The sequence below is a fragment of the Genypterus blacodes genome, unplaced genomic scaffold (assembly GCF_046128005.1).
Source record: "Genypterus blacodes isolate CSIRO-AG114 ecotype Tasmania unplaced genomic scaffold, CSIRO-AGI_Gbla_v1 ptg000063l_1, whole genome shotgun sequence".
NCBI lineage: Eukaryota > Metazoa > Chordata > Actinopteri > Ophidiiformes > Ophidiidae > Genypterus > Genypterus blacodes.
This window is the reverse complement of record NW_027466875.1, coordinates 398826-416296: the sequence shown is the minus strand read 5'-3', so window position 1 is coordinate 416296 and position 17471 is coordinate 398826. Positions and strand designations below refer to the sequence as shown.

The 17471-nt window shown below is 42.7% G+C and overlaps 3 protein-coding genes across 5 annotated transcripts; 2 read left to right on the top strand and 1 right to left on the bottom strand.

The window, feature by feature from the left end:
- The first annotated feature begins 1417 nt into the window (after positions 1-1417).
- On the top strand, positions 1418-5125 carry LOC143003889 (uncharacterized). The gene is made up of 11 exons (XM_076154648.1): positions 1418-1678; positions 1771-1841; positions 2181-2238; positions 2580-2696; positions 2806-2943; positions 3431-3521; positions 3712-3764; positions 3868-3984; positions 4196-4218; positions 4305-4413; positions 4491-5125. The coding sequence occupies exons 2-11, from the start codon at positions 1773-1775 to the stop codon at positions 4760-4762; spliced, it is 1047 nt and encodes a 348-aa protein (XP_076010763.1). The 5' UTR covers positions 1418-1678; positions 1771-1772; the 3' UTR covers positions 4763-5125.
- On the bottom strand, positions 5038-11150 carry LOC143003890 (uncharacterized). 3 transcript variants are annotated; one of them, XM_076154649.1, is made up of 7 exons: positions 8769-11150; positions 8369-8504; positions 8107-8235; positions 6357-6533; positions 5942-5995; positions 5752-5859; positions 5038-5652 (listed from the first exon to the last, which is right to left on the bottom strand). In XM_076154649.1, the coding sequence occupies exons 1-7, from the start codon at positions 8826-8828 to the stop codon at positions 5546-5548; spliced, it is 771 nt and encodes a 256-aa protein (XP_076010764.1). In that variant the 5' UTR covers positions 8829-11150; the 3' UTR covers positions 5038-5545. The 3 variants fall into 3 exon arrangements, with proteins under 3 accessions (XP_076010764.1, XP_076010765.1, XP_076010766.1); XM_076154650.1 differs by having other exon boundaries at positions 8369-8437; XM_076154651.1 differs by lacking the exon at positions 8369-8504.
- A 98-nt stretch (positions 11151-11248) lies between these two features.
- On the top strand, positions 11249-17162 carry tnfrsf1a (tumor necrosis factor receptor superfamily, member 1a). Its single transcript, XM_076154647.1, has 10 exons — positions 11249-11399; positions 11856-11960; positions 12405-12516; positions 13124-13252; positions 13364-13513; positions 13650-13728; positions 14425-14471; positions 14956-15149; positions 15504-15621; positions 15818-17162. The coding sequence occupies exons 2-10, from the start codon at positions 11892-11894 to the stop codon at positions 16114-16116; spliced, it is 1197 nt and encodes a 398-aa protein (XP_076010762.1). The 5' UTR covers positions 11249-11399; positions 11856-11891; the 3' UTR covers positions 16117-17162.
- Positions 17163-17471: the final 309 nt, after the last annotated feature.

Here is a 17471-nt window from a genome sequence, read left to right as displayed (position 1 = left end):
ATGTGTACACAGTTACACATTATGAGTGTACATTTGCCCAGTAAAGTCCATTTTAAAAACAACTCTCAATTGTAAAATACTGCTGAAATGCAAAAGCTTAATGACTGATGGCTTTGAAATTATACTTGTCAAGGAATTAACTTTGGATATATCTGTGTATAAAGTCTGCAAGAGTAAAATATCCACCGTCACACACAAGCATTAAAAATGACAGAAGCTTCGAGTGATTTGATTGGTTAATGTGGTGAAGGAAAACAAATGTTTTTTTTCCACTTCTTCAATTGAAACACTTTGATTGGATTGTTTTACACTACAAATCAATTGAATAATCCCATGTATGAAATGATTGATTGATTGATTACATGAGTGACCGTGCAGCTTTAAACATGAAGTAAGTTTGGCTAATGCTTCACTGCAGTGCTTTGTAAAGTGTCGAGAGATTGAAAGAATAAACGATACCGCTAAGCAAGAAGATGACGTGTACTTTCTTTCCCAATATGCACACACACACACACACACACACACACACACACACTGAATACCAACCTCTAAACTTTCTGTCGATATCTTGGGCTTCATTTGTTTCCAGCCCTCTGTTAACTATTTTTGACCAAATGTTTCTGCAGAAAATCTTCAATAAGACATGAAATGTTTTTATTCCTTCATTACTTACATCACAAAAACAGAATATTGATAAAGCATTTTTTTACTTTGTGATTTTTCAAAAGTAATTGCATTTTATTGAACACATTTTGTGACAATACAATATTCGCAATACATCAGTGGACGCTTTACACATTGACTTCAACAAATGTAATAGTATCTGTGGCATAGTGGTTCTCAAGCTGTGGTTTGTGTACCACCTGGAGGTACGGCAGATGACTGTAGATATTGCTGTGGAGAATCTAAACAAATTAAATCCGTGGAAATTCAGTTTCTGTCGCCAACTTATTCACAAATAAGTTAGATAAATTAGCTCTTGTTGTTGTAAAATGGCCCTGTGTAAACACTCTTCTACGTGATTGTGGGCCATCTTTTTTTAACGCAGTGTCAGAGGCATTCTTGAGGTTTTTCAGTGACTCTAGTTGACGCCTTGTTTGTGGCGCTTGGTTGGATGCAGAGATTTCCCGTCTGATCTACAGGCAGTAAACGTCTCTGCCTGTCACATCCAGTGATTCATACAAAGTCAACAGTCATGAAGTAATTAAACTTGAAAAAATGTTCCGTTCAGTGCCAAACTAAGCTTTTACAAACAAAACTCAAAATGATAGTGTCATCACAATTGGTCCCCTCTGAAAGCTTCCAACTGACACATGGCCTCTTCACGAAAACCAAAAAACCGTCACTGCTGAGAAGGTTGAGGTCCTTCTCCACGTGCAGAGAGCAGATCCAGCCTTCGTCACTTTGCTGCTTGCACGGAAAGTGACGAAGGCTCTGATGCAGAGATGCTTGTCAGCGAGCTCAGGGTGCTCTGCCTGAGCTGAGCGTGTAAACAGGACACCGGCAGGCTGAGCGCAGTGGGCGGCAGAGACAGGAAGACAGGAAGATGTTGACAGGTAAGGAAACGATGACGCAGAGGACAGAGAGCTAAGACGAGAGAAGGCTCAGAAAGGCAGACACACCTTAAGGAAGCCCAGCCACACACTGAGACACGGCAACGGGGACATTGAAGCTGAAGGTATTAAAATACACAGTTTTGTAGAATGATTTAAATTGAAAGAAATGTTTGGTTACATGTTACTTATCTTCACTTGCATTATTACTTCATAGTGATGGTGATTGTTCAACTCTTTGTGGCTGTGCTGGTGTTATCTGTACAGCTAGTGACCTCGTCTCCCCCGGTAACCATAACTCACTGCAAAACCTTACGCCATTGCACTCTACCTATATGTATAATATAGCCACATATATCACAATGTGTATGCTACAATATGTACCATTTAATTACATATACATAGTTTTACCTGTTATAATGACCTCACCATCATCACCATCACCATCACCATCATCATCAGTCTCTATTTCATGTGTCTAATAGTGACAATAAAGACAAACTCATACGGATCAAGGGATAGCTCTCAAATCTACATGTATGTGTCATAAATATTCATATTTGAGCGATGCAAGCCTTTATTGATTGTTAATATTGTGATTATCAATTTGTATGAATGTATTGACAGGCAGAGAAGATTGAGTATTACACGGTGGGAGACAGGACGTGTAGAATGTGTCCTCCGGGTGAGTGGAGCTCTTTGTCATACTGTGTGTTCATCCATTTATCTCCTGCTATCTGTTCCTCATTTTGGTTTGACTCACGCTGTTATTGTTTGTAAGGAGTGAGTCAGCAGTGATTAATGTATGGAAATTACAGGGACACACTGCACTGTATCGGTCATAGTCTGTGTCTGTGTTTCTGCCTGAATCTCTCTCTCTCTCTCTCTCTCTCTCTCTGCCTCTGTCAAGAGAGTGACACACAGAGCTGTACTCTGTGACCACATCCTTGATTAATATGCACTCTACCGTCTCTCCGCTCTGCTTGTCATCCTGTCGCTCTGGCTCTCTTCCTTCGTGTGTGTTAGGCCACCATCAGAAGTTTCGGTCTTGCATGGAGTGTGAAGCCTGTCCCGCTGGAAGCTACTCACGTGTCCTAAACAAAGACGTCAGCTGCCACTCCTGCTTCCGTGACTGCAGGCCAAGTAAAATGTCTTTCTGTCCATCCTTTCAAATCATAAATCAATAGGTTTCTGTAAATGCCCTGTAACCTGAGGATCACACACATCTCTCTCTCTCTCTATCTCTCCTCAGGGAATCATCTGAAGGTAGTTCAGAACTGCACTCCCACATCCGACCTGAAGTGCAACTGTGAGGTCGGTTACAGCTGCTCCAACTTTGTCCCACACTCAGAAAACTGCCGACAGTGCACCAAGATCCAGACAACAACCGGTAACTGTGATTCATTTGTTCATCCTGTCTTCTATCTGTGTGTGCGCTGCTATGCACGGGTTACATTTAGTGTAGAAAAAGCGCCAAATTTGATTGAGTGATTGACACAAATGTCAAGCGGTCCCCAGCCAGCAGGGGGCCCCATGATGAAAGAAGGTACTGGGGTGGGGCCCTGGATGGAGGTCAGTGCTCAGATGCTAGTGGTATGGATTTGGAGACGTATGGTTAAAATAATCGCTGAAATTTTAATTGTGTTTTCGCAAAACATTTTCACTCTTTAAACGTAAAGACCCTTCCTCATATTCAGAATTTGAATGTATAGTTTCATATATTTTGCATTGGCCAACACATCTGCTCACCCTTCAGTACTCTTGGTAAAGTTGCATGACACCGCAAGTTTCAAACTTTCAGATGGAAGGAGGGAAGTTTGATCTGTTCGATCCTCGTCACCCGACACCCGACTCAATTTTCCTCTTCTGTTTTCTAGAGGCACCAGCTGTGATCGCAGGCAAAGACGAACACACCCCAGCAGCCATAACACACAGCAGTGCTTTACCTCCACTCTGCCAATTTCCCAAGTGAGTGTTTCTATAGTTTAACCATCTGCAGGACACTCACATATAAAGTGTTCTCTGATACTGGGTTATATTGAGCATGAGGATGTGCTGCCTAACATATACTGTATGTCAGATTAGGCCTGTTAATGCCCTAACATACTTAGAAAAGTGTAGATGGAAATATTTGACGCTTCTCTCTTGTCTTACACAGATGCGCCTCTCAGCTAGACGCACGAAAAGGAAATGACACAGATGTTAAACCAGGTGAGTAGGTGTGTGTGTGTGAGAACAAGAGATAGATAGAGACTAAACTGAACTTGACCTTAAGCATACTTTTCTGACAAATCAACACCCCCGCCCCTTTCAGATAAGACCAGCAATCACTTGATTGCCGTCTTGTGTTCGTTGGTTGTCATAGCATCCATCTCCCTCGTCATTCTGACCTGTGTTCGCTGTGCCGGAGAGAAAACCTGTTTCAAGCTCGGTAAGAACATCCAAAAACCTTTTCAGTCTCCAGAGTCTCAGTATGATTGATAGTGCTCATAAACACGATTGCTTGCTCACTTATGGGAAAGTAAACACAGACTGATAGCTGCTGTGTGAAATATAAACACGATTCATTATTGATGAATAAGTGCAATTACTGCAGAGGAAGTGTGTTTTGTCTTCTGATGAACTTGTCTACTATTTTTCAGCTCTTATCAAACTACGAAACGAGGTAAGTCAGAAATGACCTCCAGTACTCTTTCACTCATCTCTTTGCATACATGATGTAGTTTCTCTGATAAACATGATCTTCTGTAGGGGAGCAGAGATGCTTCATCTTATAAGAGGAAGGAGTCAACTCACCAGACCACCAGAGACTCAGCCGGTGCAAAACAACAGACATCATCTCTCTCAGCAGCCAATCTGGGTACTGATGAGTGAAATTAAGACTTTATGTGAAACGCTTGACTCACTTTCTGAAGTTGCTTATTCATTTCTTCATAGGTTCAGTCCATGTTCACAACCCCGGCACAGTCATATTCAGCTTGCTCAGTCAGTTCACTGGCCAAGTTGGGCCAACAAGGGAGGAGACCAGAGAGAGAGTGAACTATGAAGAAGGAGAAGAAGAAGAAAGAAGCTGTCCTGTGTTTCATCCTACACCGTCTCCCTCTGCTCATCTCTCGGAGGAGGAGAGGAGCGCAGAGATGGGCCAAGTTTTCTTTCCCTCTCAGGAGCAGGGGAAGGACTGTCACATGTCCAAAGAGGAAGTGCAATGATGCGCCAGAAGCATCTTAGACCTTTCCTACAGGTATTCAAAGAAAGGAACTGTGCAATGTCCACAGAGGAGTGTGGAGAAGCACATGGCAGCTCTCTCCTGATTCTGCTTCTGACACGTGCAGTGAAAACCTTTTCCAGGCATCGGTGCTTCCAATCCACAACCGCTTCTGTGAGGTATAATTTAATAAATTCTGTAAATATGTCTGTGAGCTTTAAGAAGGTTTGTCTGCTCCCAGCTATGATATGTGAATGTTCAAAAAGTTTTGCACAAATATTAGCTGTTTCAATTGCAATGAAACTTTATTTTCAAATACATACATTTGTAATAAAAGTACATTGAATAAAAGTTCTTTGTACAAACAGTTCCATGTGATGTTTCTCTCTCATGAATCTAAAACTGCTATATTACAGCATAAAAAGCTCTATCTACACATATTTTATACAACTGTAAAAATGTGAAATATCTACAACTTCCGTGTACCATAGTACATACTTCCATATAGCAACATAGCATCGCTGACTCTGGTGTATAGCATGTACAGCTCCAGCCTCAGAGTTCTTTATGTAATACTGTATGTTGTAGTAATACCCCAGATAGTCAGCGATAACACAAGTGCAACAGACTACATAATGTATGTATTCATTTGTGCGTGCAGTCACATTTCTGAGTCACATCTGGCTCCATGAGAGACATTTTCATTTGTGCTACCTTTCCCTACGTTATCTTCCTGCTCCAGGCTCAGATTATTCCCTCCATCAGCAGCTTTCTTTTTGTCTTAACATCAAACATCAATAGGTTGGTCACATTTCCTGCACACTTCCTGGATTGGCTTGGATACGCTGTCCTCCTCTGTTGCTGGAATTGCAATCTTTTCGCGAAAAAAGCAACCTGAGACACAAAGGGCAGAGTAACAATTCAATATGTGAGGTAATAAGATGCTGTGTGTACGTGTGCTTCATCCTCATAAATAATTATCCGCCATCTTACCATGTTTTGATCGGATCCAGTCCAGGAGGGGCCTGACTTTTAATACAACCATGAGTAATACAGTAGCACACAGGACAACAATTATCACCACGAGCCAGGAATTATTTTCTGTATGATTGGGAGAAGAACATAAGTGCTTGCAGACAATTCAAACACTTTTGCTATGCATACTGCTGTTAGTTTCCTTTACCTCTGCTTGGTTCAGTGGGAATCCCTAGTGTGCTGAGTGTTACAGGTTTGGAGGCTGCATAGAGAAAGAGGGCAAACACACTTATCTTAGTAATTAACTTGGTTAACTCTTGACATTTAAAAGGAAAGTTACATTTGTGACATTATCACAGACATAACTTTGAGCTGTGTGTCTATGAATGCAGATAGACTGGAATGGTACATTCAGGTTCAATAGTACAGCTTGGGAAAATGAATGGAAGGACAGCTTGGGAAAGTCGTTTGTTTGTTTTTTTAAATGTTTTCTTTGTAGATTTACCACCTCAAGAACTGGATGCCACACGCAATCACACACACACACACACACACACACTAAAAATACGCCCTCAACCTGTGGAAAAAGTTTTTGTTGTATGCGCTGAGTTTGAGTGTCTTACCAGCGGTAGATGTATTGGGTCTGTGTCTTGGTGTGGGTGTGGTTTGGGTTGGGGTTGGGGTTGGGGTTGGAATCAGCTGACAGACGTCGCATGGTTGACCTGTGCATCTGTACCCGGGCTGACATCTACACACAGTGTCATGAGTAACATTACACTCTAACTGTAACACCAGGTTTTCTGGAAGGAAAACACATTTCACAACACGGTCACTGCAAGAAACTTAAATTATATCACATACACACACACATACACACACACACACACACAAGAGGTCTTCAGAACATGAAAACAGAAATGATTCAGAATGTGATAAAAAGCAGCAGAGTCTAAAACTGACTCACAAACAGGTACATGTCAGGTACACTGTTTTTCACTCAAAGCAGTATTTCACTTTGATGGGACAAGTTCTTTCTCACAGAATGTTTTCTCAAACACACTTTTGATCATCACAAATCATGAAACACACAGACTTCAACAGTGGAACCTAATCTGTTTTGATTTAAATCCACAGACACAGTGTCTTGTCCTCAGTGCTCCGTTGCCAAAGCTGATTTCGCAAGGCTCAACACCAGACTCCCTCCGGGCATAATAATACTTTATCTTAAAGTTAAAACATCATCAAATCTGCACGTCAGCTGGACCACAATACGTGTTTCAATGTGTATATTGTTGAAGAGCAGGAGTGGGACCATTTACTTGCTGGTGAAATGCATTTTCCCATTACACTTTTATAGTTCGCATGAGAAAGAAATGTTTAATCTTTATCTGAGGATTTTATAAGCCATACTGTTGTGACAGTTATCATAAAATATGAATCTACCCAAAACTTCAAAGTCAGAATCCTCAACCTTCTCTCACTTGTGTGTGTGCTCTAATTTCCACAGTGACATTTAAGAATACAGCAAACAGGTGGTTTTTGCTCACCTGTAACAAAGACCTGAACCATTATACAGGGTTTGACATTTCTGTTTCCGATGTTTACCTCTTTTCTGCGTTTTTTTTTGTTTCCACTGACACGATGATGGTCTACTGATCTGAAACTCCTCTGTCTCTGATTCCACTGGTGGGCTGCTGCTTATACTGAGATTAATACTAAAGCGACTGCAGACATGAACCTCTGCTGCAGAATCCCACCTAGACCCAGAGAGCGTTTTTCAGACACCCCCCATCCCCCCATCCCCGTCTCTCTCTGACTGTGTCCCACCATCATTTACAGAGGGGGGAAATCCCTCACTGATGTCACTGTTGGTTTCTATGGGCACAATTCTCTGAAATTACGACCCACAGGCAGAGTTGACTAAGCAGTGAGATTCTGGCTGTTGAGTTTTGTACAAATAGTAATATGTCTGGATTGAGGGGATATGATGATTCACTCACATAATCACACTCACAACACACAGACACACATGAAAATGCACAGGCTTTGCAAACACACAACATGAATCATTACAAATGAGTTCACAGTGGATCACAATTAGTCTCAAACCTCTTGAGACGTGGATATTTATTTTGTATGCATTTCTAAGGGCAGTGAAAATGTCCAGACATGAGGACAACAGGTTTGAGTTAAGCATAATGATGTAGGGGGGAAAAATGTCCACATATGAGGACACAGGGTCTCGGGAGGATAAAGCAGCGAGATGTTTCAGGAAATAAAAAAAACTCGGTCCGAACACAGAAATCCCATGTGTGGACAGGCATGAAGTCTCTTTGAGCTCTGTATCAAATGTCAAACTGTGAAATCACTCACCTCTGTTGTCGCATATTTTGCACCGAGTGCATTTCAAGGCAGCATTGTAGGAATCTGTGAACCAGCCAGGGCGGCATTTCTCACACAGATTTGTACAAGTGTGTGGATCACGAGACCGTATAAACTCTCCTGGAATGTACACAGAAATTAGATCATGTATAATTGATTCAGGAATTGAACTGCTTGTTCCTCCACCACAGTTTGATACATGTTTCAGCGGCAACATTTGGAAACATATCTAGACAAGTAAACGTCGCTCTACCTGGTGGACACTTTTTACAGCACAGTTTGTTGACATCTATTGGCCACAGATATTGTGTTTCACTGCACTCTGGGGACAAGACAGCAGAGAGCAGAGGGAGACTGACCAGGAAAATAAGATGAATGTGATGGAGAGACTGGAGAAGAGGAAGAAGAAGAAGTAATAGAAGAAGAAGAAGAAGAAGAAGAAGAAGAAGACGAAGAAGACATGTAATAATTGTTCAGTATGAAAATATCAAAGCTCTACAGTACATTTTAACAATCGCACAAGTCTGAACAGATGTCAAATTGAACTTGGATCTGATGCACACATTCTCTTCATGGTGCTCGGGTCTATTGTAGTTGACACTTACAGCAATGGCTTAACTCACAGCGACAGATAAAAACGCGTTGTTACTTACCATGGCTGAGAGGAGGTGAGGAGATGTGCACTGGGACCCTCTGAGTGTGTGACTGAACATGGGACCAGATGTTTGTCAGGGGTTTGCACATCAAAATGCCAGTGATGACTCAATTAGAGAACCTCTTTGCTGCTCTGTTCTCACTGTTATCTCCCCCTCTCTCTGTCTCTCTGTCTCTCTCTCTGTCTCTCCCATCTCTTTGCCACGACCACTGGCACTCTGCACAAGCACCTGCCACAAAAACAACCCCCTCTGCCAGCCTCCACTTTTTCCACAGGCACCGTTTCTCTCATTTCATCAAAAATGGATATTTCTCTGTGTAAACGGCTGGCGCGTTCCTTTTCTTTCCTTTGCTCTATTGCTCTCTGTCTTCATTGGTTATTGACGGTGTGATTACAGTCGAAGCAATACACAACATTCAACCTGAAACCCTTCTGTTGCTTTTCCGGAAAGCTGCCGAGTCATACCTTTGAGGTGATAAGCATTATTGCGAGAAATGAGATTCTGTTGATGAGCAGCTGTGCAAATAAAATGGCAGGTATTTCCTTGCACAAAACCAAATAATATTATAACGCCTTATAATGGATTCATAGCTCACTAAACCACAGATTGCTGGATGATTTAGACCGAATCCGATTTGTAAACAATGTCCTGTAAAAATTACACCAGCCATGTTTTTTATATAATCGATTCATTCATTTAATCTCATTCTTATGTTCAACTGAACCACACGAGTGGCGAGAGGCAGCTTTCCCGTTGCAGTTTCCTGTGTGTGTGACCACAGTGGCCTCTGCGCTATCTTAGTTCTCGGCGAAACCTAGCCACAACACGTGACCTGCTGAGAAATTTCAAACTGGGTCTCCAGATGAGAATGCTGTGACAGAAGCGAGACGCCTCCAAGGGCCGTGTGTGTCTCAGCGAACAGTCTCACTCACAGACACGACGAGAAGAGAAATGACTGAGCAGCATAATCACGCTCAACTGAGTGAGACCAACCCCGGACACGTTTATGTTAAAGTTTCAATATTAGGCGGGTTGACCGTAAGTATTACCCCGTTCGATAAGAAATGCTGATGTATTTTTGCCAGGAAGTAAACGGATAATGAGCATAAATTATCTCCTTTTGGATCAAATTCTATGGTCTCTATGCAAACACACACTTCCAATAATCCTGGACTCTAAAGGCCATGTGTGTGAAAGTCACGTGTATGAGTCAGTGGCACTGTTCAACGTGTGAAAATTGCTGTCTAAGTGTTTAGTGCCTGTGGAGGGAGCTGTTCAAATTCAGGGAGTGACTCTTACCTAGGGTTTGTTTTCATATGTGACATAGTGCCCCCAATAGCAAATAAAGTCAACAAGAGCTAAGTATCCACCCATGTCCCCATCTTATACTACTATCATTTGCATAATTTGTCTCTTGCAAATAAAACATAACATAAAAATGTTGTAACAAAACGCCGAATGAACACATGCACTTCCCCTCACTATGACTATTCAATTAAAGTAGTATAAGGTGAGATTTGAGGAGTAGGCCCTTTAATAGTGCCAAGCCTGCCTTTGTATGTACAGTATGTGTTTGGTAAATGTGTGTGAGAGAAAGAGAAAGATGGCAGCGAGCACACAGGGGTAAAGATGGATTTCCTGCCCACTGAAAAGGAAGACTGTGGTTTTCAGAGGAAGCACTTGTCTTGCTCTGCTGACTGACTCTGTTTGATACATGCCAGGTCATGTGAGTTTACATCCTGCCAAATAAAGTGCAGCACTGTTCCAGCTATGTACCTTTAGCCCTTTAATTAAACTTCTATGGTAGTTCTTGAATGACTAACTTCATTAGCCACACTTGCTTTCTTCTATAAACTGTGAACAAAGTAATCTTACATTTAACAACCCCTTTTATTATGTGACCGCTTATTTTCTAGTGTCCTAGGAAATCCAGGCAGAGGAACTTGGTAAAGAACCCTAACCTCAAGACCCATCATTTCTCGTTTTATAGCTATTTTAAGAGGGATGTAGTCGTAATTTAAAGCTGGAAAGTACATGTAATTTATGCAGTTTTATGTCTTATTGGCTGCAGCATTCATTTAGTACCAACTGTGCTATAAAACAACTTTTATTATGGAGCAAAGTTTCATCCTGGTACATTTCTCCCTTTAACAGAAATATCATATACTTTTTACATATTTATTTATTTGGTATTCTTGTTCTTCAGTATGACAAGTAACTGGGTAGAAATTGCACAATTGAGGGGCAGAATGTGAGCAGCGGATTGTTTTTATGACTGAATGTGATTCACCTGTAGGGTGTGTGTGTGTGTGTGTGTGTGTGTGTGTGTGTGTGTGTGCGCGCGCGCGTGTGTGCGTGTGTGTGCGTGTATCTGTCTGTCTGTGTGTGTGTGTGTGTGTGTGTGTGTGTGTGTGTGTGTGTGTGTGTGTGTGTGTGTGTGTTGCCCAACACTGGCTCGCGCTGTTCCTTGAAGCCGTTTCCCGTATGGCCCCGCCCACACGACTGAACGGGCAAGCAGCTCTGCGCTCCGCATTTATTCAAATTAGCTACTTTAACTTTTATATACATTAATGTCGCCTAATGGACCCGAACTAAAGGGACTTCGCTGCGTGTAAAGCTTTTCCAAAGGTAAGACGCCGGTAAAAACATCACTATGTGTGTCATTGTGTGGAAACAGTCATACGTGACCTGCTTTTGTGGGCGCCTGTGGTCCGTAAACCGAAACTAAGTCAGAACAAAGTTGAAAAAAAAAACTGCTTCAATCTTTGGATAGATTTACGTTTTAATACGTCAACATGTCTGCGTGGGTCTACATAGTTTATCTCGCTATCTTGCGGTTACTTTGAATGCTTTTTTCGTTGTCGTCCAGCGTCGGACAGCAAAGGGTGAAGTTGCCAAACAAGTGGCGCAGAAACGACGCAGTCTTTTCCCAGCAGGATGTTTGTTCACTGCCCTCTTATAATGAAACAAGCAGAGCCGTAGTGTCCATTATTAACTCAGCAAAGCTTCACGGTTCACTTTTAGTTAGTTTAATGACTTTGCTGTGTTTTCAAAGTGTGTTCCAACCTGTGTGTTGTATTGCAGGTGACCTCTGATGGAGTGATTCAGACCTGTGAGCTCATGGAGGCAGTTGGCTACAGAGGAAGATGGCGAGTAAAAGTCACTGCTGGCTCATTGTTGCTCCTCATGGTGAGAAACACTTCATGAAGCTCCTAGAGCACTAATGCCCCTATTAGTGTGTTAATCTGAGCTAAACCAACTGTGTATGTTTGTGCTTAATGATGGCAAAGTACGCTGACGTACACAAAGGGGGACGTATTACTCAGATTTAGGCTTCTGTTCTGGCGTAATGGGCTAAAAAAACAAACATCAGCGTGCACACTGAATGCAAACAGACCACCCCCCCTGGAAAGGCCACTCGCCACATTCTGATTGGCCAGCATGTGTTACATCCACTACACAAATGACAGGGAAGTGAAAAGCATAATGTGGCCCCCTTTAAGAGAAATGCTGCTCCAAAAACCATAACACGTAAAAAAATGTGCAATAAAACAAACATTAGGAGAAACAATCAAACCAAAGTAACCAAATACAATCCTGAGATAATGTAATGGTGTTGATTGTGTGTTGCAGTGCATGTTGGTCCCCAGCTGGGCTCTGGCTTTGGAGCCTTCAGAGGAGCAGACGTGTAGACATGGGGAGTATCTCAGCGAAAAGGGAATTTGTTGCAACAAATGCTCCCCAGGTAATGGACGACCTCCCCTACACACCCCTACACACTTTAGTACAAGGATTGACTGATAAGTTCTGAACCTGGCACATAAAGAAATGAGCACCGGGTGTGGTTATTTTGTGAAAGTGTGTTTTGGCTCATCAGCTGTGTTTATTCCAGTCCAGTTATTATAACTTTCCAGAGTTATCCCAGGCTCTGAGAGCAAACAAGGTCAATGTGCAGTGTTTTATGTACCCGCTGGTTGATTATACCTTTAAAATAGCTGAACACACACCCTCCTTACCTGCCCCCTCGCACTTTCATATCTGCTCACACATGAAAGGCTTTTCCCAGAACCAGTTTGGCCTCAAATGATTTATATAGCTGCCACTGTCGCTGGGAGAAGTGAGCGGAGTTGGAAAATGATGTGATAAAGAACGCCAACAATCTTTATATTTTCTGAGACAGCGTGGAGATATGAATGATGGCACGGACATAAGTGCCAGATTGGGGTCGTGTAAGCACAGAACATTGATGCTGCTCTTGAATATGTCCTGGTCTAAAAGAAGTTGTTAAGAAATGGCATTCCTTCCATTTTCCGCTCATTTTGTGTTTTCAAACTCATAACTCCTTCTCCCAGGTTTTAAACTCGTGGATGAGTGCCACGGCGCAGGCCTGAGAAGTAACTGCACGCCCTGTCCCGCTGGGGAATACACAGATCAGATGAACTACTACCCAAACTGCAGACGTTGCAAAAGTTGCAAAAAAAGTGAGTGTGACCTTTTTTCCGAGTCTTTTGGCTGCCGGCGCTCTGTAACTCTGTAGCCCTGTAACCATGCAGCTTCAGGTGACGTTTCTCCCCTTTCTCCTCTTTGTGCAGAGTTTGAAGTCGTCGGCCGTCTGTGTGAGCGTGACCGTGACGCTGAATGTCGCTGTCTAAATGGATTTTTCAAAGACGTCATTGACTCAGGAACATCCCAGTGTCTCAAATGTACACAGTGTGGAGCCGGAGAGCGACAAACACACGCATGTGAGTGTTGTAAGGATGGAGCAATGCTACTGTTTATACTCAAAATCGGCCCAAGTGTGTCTCCATCTTCATATCTCAACAATGTCTAGTTTTCCCTTTATTCCTCTTTACGAAATACTGTTTTACTGATTTTCAGGTACTCCAGAGCACAACACTGTGTGTGTGTGCGAACAGGACTACTACAGGGCCAAAAACAAGTGTGTGCCGTGCAAAGGGTGAGTATACTGTGTGAGGGCCTCCCTACACAGTCATTGTTTCACACACTGCTTTTAGGGAAGTTGCTTTATGGAGTTGGAACTTTCAACACACTTCTGACCAATGTTCAGTCTTTCCATTTGTCGTCAGCAGAAGAGAGAAGTAATTTGGCCTTTTAAGTTAGTCTCCGTGGTTACGTTTCCTCTCTGTGGAGATATTACTCTCAGATTGATCCAATAGAACACCTGTATAGGAAGAAACAGCGAGTGTTAGTGTTCAGGTCACACAGAATCCTACTTCCCGAGGCAGAGTTTGAGAAAATGTGATCATTGTAGCCACTTAGCACCAAAAGTCTGGCCAATCATTTTCATTTGGAATGTGTACGACAGAGGCGTGTTGTGGAAACTTGAGTGAAGCCCATAATTCCTATCATTCAAACTCTGACCCCATCATCACGGCAAACACATGAGTGGAGCCATCAGAGGTAATGAGGTAATGATGACAGATGACGGTCTTTATTCTAAAGAGCAGTGCTATCTTAAGTCTAAGTACTCCAGTAAACAGTCCTTTAAGTGCCAGAGTGGAGTTATTAGAGTGTGTACGCTGAATCAGTCGCTGATTTTTACAATTTCTCCCTCTGTTTTTTTTCACTTCCTCCTTTTTATGTGTTACTTCCTCCTGGGGTGTTGTGTAACTTCCTCTGTCTTCCCCTTCAGTTGTACGGACTGTGAGCTTCACTGCCCTGAAGTAAAGAGCTCCACAGGTGTGTACTCCTCTGGATTGATCTGTAATTTAGGGCCTGCAGTCACACGACATATAACAGGAATCATGCACTTAAATAAAACAAAAAAGCCAGTTATATGTGGGTGTAGTGGGCTGGCAGGTAGGAATGCTGCCAGTACACAGAGACTCGTTATGTGAAATGGGTCTTCTTGTGCTGAAAATGGTTTCAGGGTGTTGGTTGTATCACAGGATGTTTAATTTGGTGCTCTTCATCCTTGTTGGATGTAGATACAATTTACAATCCAACTCAAGATATATATTAAGTGGTTACATCTAAAAAGCAAGAATATATAATATAAAATACTGTAAGAGAAAGGGTAAAAGTCTTAAATCACAACAATAAGGTTATCGGTTTGAGATCTGGGCAAGTGATAGATAAAAGGTAACCGGATGCAATTTATAGTTTGTAATGTATGCTAACTTTCTTTGTTTTGTTCCTGTTTGCTCCTTGGTTCCTCGTGAAGGAGTTGAGAAAGGGAATTACTCCCTTGTTCAAGTGATTGCTGTAGCTGGAGTGTTGGCCTTGTTGGCCCTGGTGCTGGTCGGTCTCATCACCTTCATAGCAACGCGGCGGCACACCAGGAGTGAGCTGCTGCAGCCGTCGCAGCTGTCGCAGCCGTCGCAGCCGTCTGACGGTCTGTCCCCAGAAACCACGCAGGTACAGTGGCCGACCATTACTTTGTTCCACTGAATGTAGAGGGCAGGGAAATGCCATGAAAGCATACAGGATTTTATGTGTGCCTATATTCTGTCTGTATAAGAGCTATGGCCGCCTTGTAGTCCTCCCTCCAGTTGGGACTCCGTCTCACAAAGTTAAAATGTAAGCTACTGTGAACTTTTCGGTTGAACCTTTCGCCAATGTTTGCTGAAATTTGTTGTGTAGTTTTTGACATGTCCACCTTAAACATGTAAGTGCACACACGCACCAATGTCAGGACAGATCTCACTTGTTTCAGTGTACTTCACATTGGATAAAAGCGTTTAATTCACTCTTAATGTAACTTGAATGCAGGCCCTGATTTTCCGCGAGGAAGCTGCAGATAACAGCTTTAACACAGCTGTTCCCCAAAGTCCTGTGAGTGACCTGGAGCTGTCCAATCTACCCGACTGTGTCCCCCTGGAAATCAAGAGTGAGTGTTCATGAGCTGACGTGCATATCGGCACGTTCACCTGGCCAACCGTGCAGTATGTGCTGACTCAAACGTACAGTAACCCATTGTACTAACCCTTATCTCCCTCCCTCAACACTCCTCTCCCCTCTCTCCCCTCTCTCCTCTCCTCTCCTCTCCCCTCTAATCTCTCCCCTCTCATCTCTCCCCTCTCCAGTCCCTGAGCTGATTTATGCCGTGCTGGATCTGGTGCCAGTTCTGCAGGTGAAGCAGCTGGTGCGTTCTCTGGGTGTGACGGATACCGAGATCGAACGGGCAGAGATGGACCACCGGGCCTGTCGGGAGGCTCACTACCAAATGCTGCGGGTTTGGGCCGAGCGAGGGTCCCGGGCAAGTGGAGGAGGACGAGGTGGAATGCTGCACCGGCCTTTGTTGGAAGAGCTGTTGGATAAACTAAGGAAGATGCACTTGGGACAGGCGACCGAGGAACTGGAGACAAAGTACGGCATTCAGTGATGCACTAATGCTCCGACGTGTGCCAAGTGGAACAAGAAGCTCATGAATCCAAGTATTGTCCTCCTGTGAGACTCACTGACAAATGTCCTCAAAGTGCATCCTGACCAGAGGGACTAGGTGCTACCACAAGCAGAGACCTAAGTGACATGAACACGTTTAGTTTCCTGTGAACTGTGTGACCGATCACTCTACCTCTCATCTGCTCAGTCCAACTACTGAGAGCTATAGTTCAACCTTTAGCGGAGGGCGGTCAGAGTGGAACAGCGCTCGGATAAAGTAAACACACGCGTTTTTAAATACATTTTAGGACAGTAGAAGTGTTAAATGGTTATTGTTTGATCAGGATATTGACGTGTATGATGATGATGATGATGATGATGAGGGAGCTCTGATGTTCCCATACCAGTGGATTCATTTACAATACAAGATGCATGTTTGATTTATGGCTGTACTTCACTAAACTAATATATGGTATGTTGTTTTGATATAGTTTATACATAGGGTTTACTCATTTGTTTGTGCTCTTTTACCTTTCATCATGTGTAGTCGGGATAATTGCATATATATACATCAAACTATGGGTTGTTTTCATTTCCCTTCAGCCAGTCAGCATTTCTTTCTTTGTTTTGTTTATTAAGCAGTGTAAATGCTTGTAGTCTTTCTTTAGACTTACTGCTTAAGACCCTGACACTGCTCCTCTCCCCTGCTGTGTTGCATTCTTTAACGCCCCATCATACAGGCATTATTCACTCCTAAGCTAAAGAAAACACAACACGCCTTGTCTCTGTGTGTCTCAGCCAGGAAAGCTTTGATAATTCCAGTCTCAGCCTGCAGCTGATCTGTATTTCCCCTCAGGCCTTTAAGATTCACACACACACATACGAATCAGTCAAACACAGACTGAAGCTGTTTCACTCCAAAGCACTTTTACATTGTATCATTATGTATAAAATACTGTTCTATTTTATTAAACAGATCCTTTTTATTGATTGAGCGATGATGTTGAGCACCGTCAAAGATAATGAATTTTTAATGTTTTGCATAAATGTGTCATGTCTTTATTTGTGCGTGTGTGTGTGTGTGTGTGTGCGTGCAGTGAATAATGTAATGTAATTGTTTCTGTAATGACAGGCATGCCGTCCCTCTACATTCCTAAGTGTGTAACACTTACAGTAATTACTTACTTTAAAGACTTGAGTCTTATGCAAACAGAACTGTTGCGTTTTTGTCAAGAGCTTATCTCTCCGTCTCTCTTTTACTCTCCTATAGCAGCATTCTTCCACCTAGATTCACTTCCCCCCCCCAACTGACTTCTTCTTACCTGTGATCTATTTCCCACCTGCCTACATGTTACA

What these genes read in the sequence shown, in the direction of transcription:
- LOC143003889 (XM_076154648.1), top strand. Translation starts at nt 1,773, where the DNA reads ATGGTGATTGTTCAACTCTTTGTGGCTGTGCTGGTGTTATCTGTACAG. An exon ending in TGACACAGATGTTAAACCAG is followed by an intron (nt 3,765 to 3,867) that starts GTGAGTAGGTGT and finishes CGCCCCTTTCAG; the next exon opens with ATAAGACCAGCAATCACTTG. An exon ending in TTATCAAACTACGAAACGAG is followed by an intron (nt 4,219 to 4,304) that starts GTAAGTCAGAAA and finishes GATCTTCTGTAG; the next exon opens with GGGAGCAGAGATGCTTCATC.
- LOC143003890 (XM_076154649.1), bottom strand. Translation starts at nt 8,828, where the DNA reads ATGTTCAGTCACACACTCAGAGGGTCCCAGTGCACATCTCCTCACCTC. An exon ending in CTGTAAAAAGTGTCCACCAG is followed by an intron (nt 8,236 to 8,368) that starts GTAGAGCGACGT and finishes TGTACATTCCAG; the next exon opens with GAGAGTTTATACGGTCTCGT. An exon ending in TCCCACTGAACCAAGCAGAG is followed by an intron (nt 5,860 to 5,941) that starts GTAAAGGAAACT and finishes CCAATCATACAG; the next exon opens with AAAATAATTCCTGGCTCGTG.
- tnfrsf1a (XM_076154647.1), top strand. Translation starts at nt 11,892, where the DNA reads ATGGAGGCAGTTGGCTACAGAGGAAGATGGCGAGTAAAAGTCACTGCT. An exon ending in GCTCATTGTTGCTCCTCATG is followed by an intron (nt 11,961 to 12,404) that starts GTGAGAAACACT and finishes TGTGTGTTGCAG; the next exon opens with TGCATGTTGGTCCCCAGCTG. An exon ending in TTGCAAAAGTTGCAAAAAAA is followed by an intron (nt 13,253 to 13,363) that starts GTGAGTGTGACC and finishes CTCTTTGTGCAG; the next exon opens with AGTTTGAAGTCGTCGGCCGT.